The sequence below is a fragment of the Triticum dicoccoides genome, chromosome 4A, assembly GCF_002162155.2.
Source record: "Triticum dicoccoides isolate Atlit2015 ecotype Zavitan chromosome 4A, WEW_v2.0, whole genome shotgun sequence".
In the NCBI taxonomy this organism is placed as follows: Eukaryota; Viridiplantae; Streptophyta; class Magnoliopsida; order Poales; family Poaceae; genus Triticum; species Triticum dicoccoides.
Genome location: NC_041386.1, coordinates 159,479,715 through 159,492,309, shown reverse-complemented (window position 1 = coordinate 159,492,309; position 12,595 = coordinate 159,479,715). Strand labels below are relative to the sequence as shown.

The following is a 12,595-nucleotide window of genomic DNA, read 5'->3' as shown; positions in this document are numbered from 1 at the left end:
AACCCCTCTGAGCCCTCTTCCAGTACATTATAGAGAAAGGGATACTAGCACCGCTTCCTAGATAGGGGCTACGACAATAGATATCTATGTTTGCTGATGATGTGGTGGTATTCTTCAAACCAAATGACCTGGAGGCACGCACTTGTGATGCAATCTTGCAGCTCTTCGATCAGGCATCAGGTTTCGTGGTAAACATGAACAAGAGCATGGCGTTGCCAATCCGTTGCTCACATGATGAGATGCTGATGGTCACAGCTACTTTGTAGTGCCCCATAGTCCTGTTTCCGTGCAAATATGTCGGGTTACCGTTGACACTCAGGAAGCAAACAACAACACAACTGCAAAGTCTGGTGGACCGGGTGAGTGACGCTTTACCACTTTGGAAGGCGGCAATGCTTCTGAAGAGTGGTCGGTTACTTCTCATTCAATTGGTATTATGCGCAATCCCTGTGCACTTTGTGCTAGCTTTGGATTTGCCAACGAAGACTCTCTCGGCATTGGCCAAGATTTGCCATGGATTTCTCTACTGTGGGAAAAAGGAGGCGAGGGGAGGAAATTGTTCTGTAGCCTAGGAGGTGGTGTGTCGACCAAAGTGGACCAGGGAGCTTGGGATCCCCAACATGTAGTGGCTTAACAAATCGTTGCAAGCCTGCTGGTCATGGTTACAGAGATATGACAAAGACAGGCCATGGGCGGAGTTCCAGATCAGGGTACCGACGGAGGCTCTTGCCTTGGTTCGAGCGGCAGCAAGCACGACGACGGGCAATGACAAGTCCACGTTGTTTTGGGATGACAGGTGGTTAAACGGCTCTCGGATATGTGACTAGCTCCGATGGTGTATGAAAGGATCCTGCCTAGGATCAAGAAACCAAAGCTTGTCTCGGAGGCACTCAACAACAACAGTTGGGCAAGCAATATTGGTCCCGACCTCACAGCCGAGGCGTTGCTTCAATCCCTTTAGTTTTGGCCGCAGGTCACGGAGAGCATGGAAGATGTTGTCAAGTGGAGCTGGGAGAAGAATGGCCGATTCTCGGCTCGTTTGACATATGTGACTAGATTCATGGGCCTCGAGGTGTCTCTGACAGCGGGATTCATGTGGAACTCGCGGGCACCCATTCAGTGCCGCTTCTTTGCCTGGCTTGTTTTCAAGAATCGGTGCTGGACCTCGGAATGTTTGGCTCGTCGGGGACTGCCCCATCAGGATACATGCCACTGTGCAATCAACAGGAGAAGACCATCCAGCACCTGCTAATCGACTGCATGTTCGCAAGGCAAATATGGCATTGGTTGGGGAGGATCACTGGTAGGCCGGCATTTGAGACGCTCAATGATGAGGAGTTGAGTGTGTGGTGCATCAGGTAGGATTCGACCGCTACAGATCGGAAGTCAACAAGGGCTAAATGCCTCCTGACTATGTGGCTCCTTTGGAAGCATCGGAATGGCGTCGTGTTCAATGGCATGACAGCGCCACGCTCCCACTTGATGCAGCGGATAAAGGACGAAGGAAGGCTATGGGCAAAAGCCAGGCTGTTGAAGAGGAATACAGTATGATTAGAGATGGAGGTAGGATTGTGGGACGTCGAGATGTAGTTGGTTCACAAGTTTGGCGGTAGTGTCGGAAAATTCCGCATGTAATTAAAATTTGTACATATGAACTTGGGGAGTCTTCCCTCTTCTTCTTTAAAGAATGATATGCACACTAGTGCGTATTCGAGAAAGAAAAAAGATGCCAGATGGTAAAATGGTTGAACGATGATTTGGCACCAAGGTGGGTGCATCGAAATCAACTCTCCTTTCACACAACCAACTAAAGTGGACGGAAACTGGAAAATATGAGCTTGCTAAACAACTTTGATACTGCTCGCAACTAGAAAGAGAGTTGGGTGGGTCATGAGGAAAATCCACTATGCTTTCTCTTGAAAGAAGAACCAAAAAATAATAATAGCATGTTCGGAATCCTCCCAATCCGAAATTTCCGGATCCCTCCCTCGTCGCGCCCGCAAGGTGACGGGGAGGGCGATCTCAGATCCCACCGCCGGTTTCCCCTCCTCCCTCCTCCTTCCTCACCGCCGTCACGGGGCGCAGCCGGGCAAAGCTCGTCCGGGCCGGCGGCGGCGAGGCCTTGGCGTCCTCACGCATGTGGGGGCTGCACGAGCAGGCCTCTCCATAGTCAGGCACGGCGTTGGTGTTGGGCGCTGTGGCGTGGCGGCGCTCAGGTCTGACGGCTCTGCCTTGCGGCGGTGCCGGCGGCCCGGGGGACTGCTGCGCGACGGGCAGCACGACGGCGGATTGTGCCTTGGCACGACGGCCAGCTCTGGTCAATTGGCGACGCGAGCTGTGACAGCAAGGGCCGGTGGCTGCTGCTCTGCCTCCCGGCGGTGGTGGCTATCGGCGGCGGTGGATCTCTGGCCATGGGTGGGCCCTCGGGCGCGGCAGCGGGTTGGAGCAGCGGGGAGGATGCATCCCTCATGGCCCTAGTGACCTTCGTGCAAAGTCACCGTTCCACTTGCGATCGGTCCTCTTTGATTTCGCCATCGGCGAGCTCCGGACTTCTCCTTCGAAGGAAAACAAGGACTGACGTATATGACGCTCTTTGGACACCTTGATTGGATTGGGCCAGTCGAGTACACCCGCAACATCAGCATAACTAGCTTTACCGGGGTATCGCGAAGCTTCGTTTTTTGTTGACACCTCGGGACATGTCTGCACCAAGATTTCCAAGGGATCAACATATGCGGGGAATGCCATGGCGTGATTGGAGGAACTGCAAGTGACGGAGGCTGGGTCTTGAATGCGATGAAGACTTTGCTTCACATGCAGTTGTCCAGACTTGGTTGTGGGATATGTTCCCGTCCAAACCAGGCACGAGTTCCTGTGAGTTTGGTGGTACGAGACTTCTAGTAGTGGACTCCGCAAGTGGGGGTGGCGGCATTGGAGGACTTCTTTGTTGGTGGTGCTCCTTTGAGTACTGAGTCGTGGTTTTCAGGTGAAAACCCAAGGTATGGCCTTTATTGGTTGTGCCTGGCAGCGACCTTGTTGAAAGCATTGTTTTGGGAACGCAGTCTTTCTGGAGGATGAAAACCTACGATCTTTGATCGGGCAACGACAACACTTGTGCATTGTTTCCTTCTAGGAGGCGTTGCTTTTGGAGAACCTTCTTTCTAGTCCGGGTGTTGTCTTTGGTGGTGGTTAGAGTGTTGCTATTGCGGATGATCGATTACCGTGGCAGGGTCTTTTTTTTGGTTGTATGTATCCTGGATGTTTTTAGACATCTTGTAGGTGCAAAGGATGGGTGTAATTGATATCTACTTGATATTAATATATTCCACTTTTTAAATAAATAAAATAATAATAGCATGTTCATACGTACTGAGCATCGAAAGGTTCACTTAGTTTAGCTAGCTCTGCCTGGCACTAGCACACAAGCAGAAAGGCTACCAGGCGCCAAAGGGCACGACGCGGCATCGACATGTGTACATACATAAGCAAAAGCACCTGGCGCCTCCTAACTGATCGTTTAGTCAAGTAGTACAACAAAAGCGACAAAGCCCAGCAGGATCTTGGACTGCAGATGCATATATGTTCTCTCCTCTAGCCGCACTAGTTTATTCCCTTCTCTTCGGGCAGAAGCAAACCCAACTATACTAGTTACCAGCCTAGCTACCAACGAAAACGACATGTACTATTTATTGCTTGCTTGCATCGATCGCCCTTGGCTGGGGTAAAAAACTAGAGCTGGGGGCATCGTTGTTAATGTTATCTCGTGACGCCAGCGACCAGGACGTCTGAATATGGCCATGGAATGTGGTTTTCCCCCGGTCGGGAACACTAGGAGAGCTGGCTGTGTGTCTTTGCATCTTTGCCGTCGAATATTCAGACCTCCTCTCCTCCCTACCTAGTAGTATGTGCTGTAGATGCATTGGTTGATCTGACGAATCGCTTATTTCTTGAGAAGAGTGTTGTGGTAACCGATGAATTCAAGCATAAACTGTCTGCAACGGCTTTAGTTTGATATTGGCTTTGCGCTGCTTCCCAGATGCTCGTGTGAATTTTCGTTGGCATACCATACCTCCATTGGCCAAGTCGCCGATGGAGACATCTCGGTGCAAAAAGAAAAAGAAAACTGAAATTGTGCGCCGTGTCGACATGCTGTACTACGGACGAGACTTGCCTGCTCCCCCAGCGTGCTCCCATCCATGCTCCAGCATATGTGTCACGATTTGATTGAAACAAAATAAGGCCCGGCCCCACCCCCTTAAAATCAGGGGGGAGATGATTAAATTAAAAAGAAAAAAAGAGAAAAAGACAGCCGTAGGATGAAGTGGGAGCACGGATGGGAGCATGGCGAGGGAGCAGGCAAGCCGGATCCGCTGTACTACTCCCTGATGCACCATAAAGAAGTAAATACAGAGGTGCCCTTTTGGTCAGACAAACGACACCTCGAATGAACCAAGTATTTTAACGATCCCCCGCAAAATAAAATATAGAGATCATTTAGAAAAATGATCACATGGGGATAATGTAAGTAGAACCTTCATATTCGTCCGGTCATAGAAGTTTCGTACGTACTTCGTTGGCACCATTGAAAAATTCAATGCATGCATGCTGCGGCACTGACAGCTCCGCCAATGAGGCAAGCCCAACATCGCAACAACAAAAGCGACGTCTCCATACATTTTTACGAGTTGGTTGGTACGCACAGAGCACTAGCGAATTTGGCCGGCGGCCTACGTATGCGCACCGGCGAAGGGGCTCCCCTCCATCGCGACCATATATACACCATCGTTCCCAGAAGAAACATCAACCAGGCCATTCGCACCCCTCGAGCTCCGGCGGAAGTGCTGCCCGCGCCGTCCATGTCGACGCCGCCGCAGCCGCCTCCTAGCCTCATCCACATCTGCTGCCTGCACTCGCTCTCCATCGTCCTCCTCCACTTCCTCTACGTGATCTCCTGATCCGCCCCCCTCTCCCCATCCAAAGTATAGTAGTGGTAGTAGTGTGTTTCCTTCTACGTTCTTGTTTCCGTACCTTCTTCTTCCTCCGGCTTGCAAGTAAGTACTACGTTCTCCACCGCTCCTGGTACACTGGTACACTTCTAGGAGCGGGAATTACGTACTCTGGTGTGTTTCTGCGTGATACTCTACAACAAATGGAGATGATTCCGCCGGCTGCGGCGTCGTCGGCGCCACCACGCCATGGCGGCGCGGTCACCGAGGAGGAGCGGCAGCGCAAACGGAAGACCTCAAACCGCCTCTCAGCGCAGAGGTCTCGCATAAAGAGGCAGCAGCGCGAGGACAATCTGGTCGTGCGCGCGGCCCAGCTCGAGATCGACAACAACGCCATGCGTGTCACCACCGCCCTCGTGCAGCAGCAATGCAGCCTGGTCGAGCAGCAGAACCGTGTGCTCTTCGCAGACGCTCGTTGCCTCTACAGCCTTCTCCAGCAGCAAAACTCCCAGCTCCGCATGCTCGGTCAGATCACCGGCGTTCCGATGGACGTGCAGGAAATCCCCGTCCACCTCACGCAGCTGTACGGCGGCCTGCAGACGCCACCGCCGCCGCCCCTGCCCTTGCCGCCGGAGATTCAGATGATGTTCCAGCCGGAGCAGCTCGATGATATCATGGACGATGCAGGGAGTCTCCCGTGGCTCTGACTCGGGAGCGTATTATCATATTGTGTGTACTGTGATGCGTGTTCGTGTGGTGCTAGTAGTGTGATGACGTGAGCTATGGCGTTGGTATGACTGTTGACTTGCACTACTTTTGTTTTGGAACTACGTGAGTTTCTTGTGTGAACTTGTACGTGTAGTACGTACACAAGAGTGTGATGTGTTGCTCTATAGTACAATATTTGAATAAATAAGTCAAGTTTGTGAAGTTGTGTTGTTGCACCTGGAATATAACTGAGATGTGTATCTAGCAGATCTCGCAAAATATCTATCTATGGAAAGCCAGTGAGATATCATTTCTTAATCGCCTTTTTTTAGCATCAGTACAGACACAAGCGCTCATATACACGCGCATACACTCATCCCTATGAACGCACACACGCACACCCTACCCCTATGAGCACTTCCGAAAGACTGAGCCGGCATATCCCCAACCCACTCAACCACAGGTTGATTCACATTTCTTAATCGCCTTCGCTAGTGCATCATTCTTCAGTAGTTAGTACCTGGATCTTTTGAAGGCTCGGTCAAATTTTGCCATCGTCCAATAGCAGATCAACTGACACTCCTTTTGATAATAATTTTTTTTAAAAAAAATACCGACACTCCTCTTTGTTCAGATTCACAAACACCACTGCATTCTCAAAAATACCGATTGTTTGTTGCACACAAACGAACAAATTAACGCCCGGTGGTCGCTGCCATCTGATACGGCTGATACGGACGCCGACGCAACCGATGCTGAGTTGCTGATCGCGAAGTGCTTCTACACCTTAAACAAAGCAGCGACACTCGAGCGTGACTAGACGTCGATGCGTGGATGCGTGAGCGTGATGCGGACCGGCAGACTTCGCGTCTCCTGGCTTGTCGTCACCGCGGGCACCGCGACGCCGGGCAGACGGCATGCATCGCTATTCACGGACCAGCCGGGAGGCTTTAATTTGCCTCCGTCGACTTCACCATGCACGACGGCGATGGTGGTTTGTTTGTCACCTGGTTTCATCCACTCCATCTGCCGAGCTTTCAGTAAAGAGATTTTTTTTTGGAGTACTACACAAAATAATGGGTTGTATATAGTTGATCCAACGGTTAGTACGGTCCGCTCGGAATTTGGCCAAGTGTGGATTGGTAATTTCCTATATCGGATAGTATTTTTCATGTTTTATTCATAATGATGTACACAAACAATCCCCAAAAAAGTAAAATACACAGAATCCCACAATAGCGACGTGATTAGCAGAAAACTGCCACTTAATGAAACATTGCACTATGCACCGTATGAAAAAATGGCTGTGGCAAAAAACAGTGAACCGTTTTTTGAACAGAATTTGACGTGCCAAAGCACGCGTGCACCGGCACGGCGCCTAACGGCTGTCTGACCAGCGCGGTCAGAACATGCTTCCCTACAGGGAAACAGGGCTAGCCGCCAGCTCACTCAACTCACTCTCTCGACCAGCTCACTCACTCAAGCTCGTGCCCCTCTCCACCTCTCTCGCCTCTGTGCCGTCATCGATGCGCTCAATGTGATGCCCCAATAATCATGCTATAGTAACCTCATGTTAATGACGCTGTGTCATCGCCTTTTTCTAAGCCAAGTTACCACTTGATGAAAATTCAAAGCCATTTCAAATTTAATTTGAAGTCAAAATTAATATGTATTCAAACAGTAAAACTAAAATGTTCGCATTATTCCATAAATTCCCCTGATCATTTGTCATGTTGAACCCAACATCATTAGAAATACTTAAATGCCCTTAACCCATTTAAAATAGTGCTAACGGCATTAAATTGTGTCATTTCAATTTAAATAAATATTTGAACAATTCAAAATAAATTGGCACTTGCTGTGCTAGCTCCAATCATTGCCTAGTATTTATGTACTAAATTTTAAGTTCAACAAAAATCATTTGCTAGTGATAAAAATGCAACACAGGGAAAGAAGTACAAAACAGAAAATGGAAAAGAAAAAATCTAAAAGACCTAATGTGATACTGTGCTACTTGGCTAAATTCTTAAAACTACCACTCATTGCACTATGCACTAGTGAAATCCCGAGTCTATTTTCTATCATATTGTTTTCAGGTCTATTATTTCAAAAACCCAAAAATAACTTGCTGCACTTTTTATTTATTAATTTATTTATTTTGTGTTTTAGTTAGTTCTATTTATCAAATCTCATACAATTTAATCTATCTCAATACCAAGGAGGGATTGATAACCCTTCTTACGCGTTGGGTTGCAAGTATTTGCTGTTTGTGTGCATGTGTTGTTTACATAGTGTTGCTTGGTTCTCCTACTGAATTTATAACCTTGGTTTCATAACTGAGGCACATACTTACCATTGTTGTGCTGCATCATCCCCTCCTCTTCGGGGAATCACCAACACATATACAAGCAATCAGTCTGCTGGACGGTGATGGAGTTGGATGAGATTTATCATGCAATCGAGTCAATTTGTTAGGGATTGGTCACCAGTATCCAATATGTTCTGAGATTGATGTTGCTATGACTTTGTTATGCTTAATGTTTGTCACTAGGGCCCGAGTTGTTGGGGAACATAGCATGCAATTTCAAAAAAATTCCTACAATCACACAAGATATATCTAGGAGATGCATAGCAACGAGAGGGGGAGAGTGTGTCCACGTACCCTCGTAAACCGAAAGCGGAAGCGTTAACTTAACGCGGTTGATGTAGTCGATCGTCTTCGCGATCCAACCGATCAATTCCAAATGTATGGCACCTTCGAGTTCAGCACACGTTCAACTTGATGACGTCCCTCAAACTCTTGATCCAGAAAAGTGTCGAGGGAGAGTTTCGTCCGCACGACGGCGTGGTGACGGTGATGGTGATGTGATCCATGCAAGGCTTCGCCTAAGCACTACGACAATATGACCGGAGGAGTAAACTGTGGAGGAGGGCACTGCACACGGCTAAGAGAACATTTTTATAATCACCTAGTTAAATTGTGACATTTGATAGCACACATGGTGTTCCTCCGGTATTCGGGAGTTGCATAGTGTCATAGTCAAAGGAATATGTATAAGTCATGAAGAAAACAATAGCAATAAAACTTAACGATCATTATACTAAGCTAACGGGTGGGTCTTGTCCAACACATCATTCTCCTAATGATGTGATACCGTTCATCAAATGACAACACATGTATATGGTTAGGAAACTTAACCATCTTTGATTAACGAGCTAGTCAAGTAGAGGCATACTAGGGACACTTTGTATTGTCTATGTATTCACACATGTACAAGTTTCCGGTTTAATACAATTCTAGCATGAATAATAAACATTTATCATGATATAAGGAAATATAAATAACAACTTTATTATTGCCTCCAGGGCATATTTCCTTCAGTCTCCCACTTGCACTAGAGTCAATAATCTAGATTACATTGTAATCATTCTAACACCCATGGAGTCTTGGTGCTAATCATGTTTCGCTCGTGGAAGAGGCTTAGTCAACGGGTCTGCAACATTCAGATCTGTATGTAATTTGCAAATCTCTATATCTCCCACTTTGACTTGATCGTGGATGGAGTTGAATGGTCTCTTGATGTGTTTGGTTCTCTTGTGAAATCTGGATTCCTTCGATAAGGCAATTGCTCCAGTATTGTCACAAAAGATTTTCATTGGACCCGATGCACTAGGTATAACACCTAGATCGGATATGAACTCCTTCATCCAGACTCCTTCATTGGCTGCTTCCGAAGCAGCTATGTACTCCGTTTCACACATAGATCCCGCCACGACGCTCTGCTTGGAAATGCACCAACTGACAGCTCCACCATCAATATAAATACGTATCCGGTTGACTTAGAGTCATCCGGATCAGTGTCAAAGCTAGCAACGACGTAACCATTTACGACAAGCTCTTTGTCACCTCCATAAACAAGAAACATATCCTTAGTCCTTTTCAGGTATTTCAGGATGTTCTTGACCACTGCCCAGTGATCCACCACTCCTGAATTACTTTGGTACCTCCCTGCTAAACTTATAGCAAGGCACACATCAGGTCTAGTAAACAACATTGCATACATGATAGAACCTATGGCTGAGGTATAGGGAATGACTTTCTTTTTCTCTCTATCTTCTGCAATGGTCGGGCATTGAGTCTGACTCAACTTCACACCTTGTAACACGGTTAAGAACCCTTTCTTTGACTGATCCATTTTGAAATTCTTCAAAACTTTATCAAGGTTTGTGCTTTGTGGAAGTCCAATTAAGCGTCTTGATCTATCTCTATAGATCTTGATGCCCAATATATAAGGAGCTTCACCGAGGTCTTTCATTGAAAAATTCTTATTCAAATATCCTTTTATGCTATCCAGAAATTATATATCATTTCCAATCAACAATATGTCATCTACATATAATATTAGAAACGCTAGAGAGCTCCCACTCACTTTCTTGTAAATAGAGGCTTCGCTAAAAGTCTGTATAAAACCATATGCTTTGATCACACTATCAAGCGTATATTCCAACTCCGAGAGGCTTGCACCAGTCCATAAATGGATCGCTAGAGCTTGCACACTTTGTTAGCACATTTAGGATCGACAAAACCTTCTGGTTGCATCATATACAAATCTTCTTTAAGAAATCCATTAAGGAATGCAGTTTTAACATCCATTTGCCAAATTTCATAATCATAAAATGCGGCAATTGCTAATATGCTTCAGACAGACTTAAGCATCGCTACGGGTGAGAAGGTCTCATCGTAGTCAACTCCTTGAACTTGTCGAAAACCTTTCACAACAAGTCGAGCTTTGTAGACAATAACATTACCATCAGCGTCAGTCTTCTTCTTGAAGATCAATTTATTCTCTATGGCTTGCCGATCATAGGAAAAGTCAACCAAAGTCCATACTTTGTTTTCATACATGGATCCCATCTCGGATTTCATGGCCTCAAGCCATTTCGTGGAATCTGGGCTCATCATCGCTTCCTCATAGTTCCTAGGTTCGTCATGGTCTAGTAACATGACTTCCAGAACAGGATTACCGTACCACTCCAGTGCGGAACGTACTCTGGTTGACCTACGAGGTTCGGTAGTAACTTGATCTGAAGTTTCATGATCATCATCATTAACTTCCTCACTAATTGGTGTAGGCATCACTGGAACTGATTTCTGTGATGAACTACTTTCCAATTCGAGAGAAGGTACAACTACCTCATCAAGTTCTACTTTCCTCTTGATACGTCTCCAACGTATCTATAATTTTTGATTGTTCCATGCTATTATATTCTATGTTTTGGATGTTAATGGGCTTTAGTTTACACTTTTATATTATTTTTGGGACTAACCTACTAACCCAAGGCCCAGGGCAAATTGCTGTTTTTTTTCCTATTTCAGTGTTTCGCAGAAAAGGAATATCAAACGGAATCCAAACGGAATGAAACCTTCGGGAGAGTTATTTTTGGAACAAACGTGATCCAGAGGACTTGGAGTGACGTCAAGAAACAAACGAGGAGTCCACGAGGTAGGGGGGAGCGCCTACCCCCTGGGCGCACACTCCCTCCTCGTGGGCCCCTCGTGGCTCAACCGACCTACTTCTTCCTCCTATATATACTCATATACCCTGAAAACAACCAGGAGCACCACGAAACCCTATTTCCACCGCCGCAACCTTTTGTACCCAAGAGATCCCATCTTGGGGCCTTTTTTTGAAGCTCCGCTAGAGGGGGCATCGATCACGGAGGGCCTCTACATCAACTCCATGGCGTCTCCGGTGATGTGTGAGTAGTTTTCTTCAGACCTTCGGGTCCATAGTTATTAGCTAGATGGCTTCTTCTCTCTCTTTGGATCTCAATGCAAAGTTCCCCGCGATCTTCTTGGAGATCTATTTGATGTAACTCTTTTTGCGGTGTGTTTGTCGAGATCCGATGAATTGTGGGTTTATGATCAAGTCTATCTATGAACAATATTTGATTCTTCTCTGAAATCTTTTATGTATGGTTGATTATCTTTGCAAGTCTCTTCGAATTATCAGTTTGGTTTGGCCTACTAGATTGATCTTTCTTGCAATGGGAGAAGTGCTTAGCTTTGGGTTCAATCTTGCGGTGCTCGATCCCAGTGACAGAAAGGGAAACGACACGTATTGTATTGTTTCCAATGAGGATAAAAGGATGGGGTTTACATCATATTGCTTGAGATTATCCCTCTACATCATGGCATCTTACCTAATGCGTTACTCTGTTCTTATGAACTTAATACTCTAGATGCATGCTGGATAGCGGTCGATGTGTGGAGTAATAGTAGTAGATGCAGGCAGGAGTCAGTCTACTTGTCACGGATGTGATGCCTATATACATGATCATGCCTAGATATTCTCATAATTATTCGCTTTTCTATCAATTGCTCGACAGTAATTTGTTCACCCACCGTAATACTTATGCTATCTTGAGAGAAACCACTAGTGAAACCTATGGCCCCCGGGTCTATCTTTTATCATATAAGTTTCCAATCTATTTTATTTTGCAATCTTTACTTTCAATCTTTATCATAAAAATACCAAAAATATTATCTTATCATCTCTATCAGATCTCACTCTCGTAAGTGACCGCGAAGGGCTTGACAACCGCTTTATCGCGTTGGTTGCGAGGTTCTTATTTGTTTGTGTAGGTACGAGGGACTTGCGTGTGGCCTCCTACTGGATTGATACCTTAGTTCTCAAAAACTGAGGGAAATACTTACGCTACTTTGCTGCATCACCCTTTCCTCTTCAAGGGAAAACCAATGCATTGCTCAAGAGGTAGCAAGAAGGATTTCTGGTGCCATTGCCGGGGAGTCTACGCACAAGTCAAGACATACCAAGTACCCATCACAAACTCTTATCCCTCGCGTTACATTATTTGCCATTTGCCTCTCGTTTTCGTCTCCCTCACTTCACTCTTGCCGTTTTATTCGCCCTTTTTTC

The 12,595-nt window shown here is 46.3% G+C and overlaps 1 protein-coding gene across 1 annotated transcript; it reads left to right on the top strand.

Annotated features, from left to right (window-relative positions):
• Window positions 1–4,818: 4,818 nt before the first annotated feature.
• LOC119288805 (ocs element-binding factor 1-like) lies at window positions 4,819–5,861 on the top strand. The gene has a single exon (XM_037568345.1). It carries the CDS (start codon window positions 5,150–5,152, stop codon window positions 5,651–5,653), a length of 504 nt encoding a protein of 167 aa, XP_037424242.1. The 5' UTR covers window positions 4,819–5,149; the 3' UTR covers window positions 5,654–5,861.
• The last annotated feature ends 6,734 nt before the right edge of the window (window positions 5,862–12,595 follow it).

What these genes read in the sequence shown, in the direction of transcription:
- LOC119288805 (XM_037568345.1), top strand. Translation starts at nt 5,150, where the DNA reads ATGGAGATGATTCCGCCGGCTGCGGCGTCGTCGGCGCCACCACGCCAT.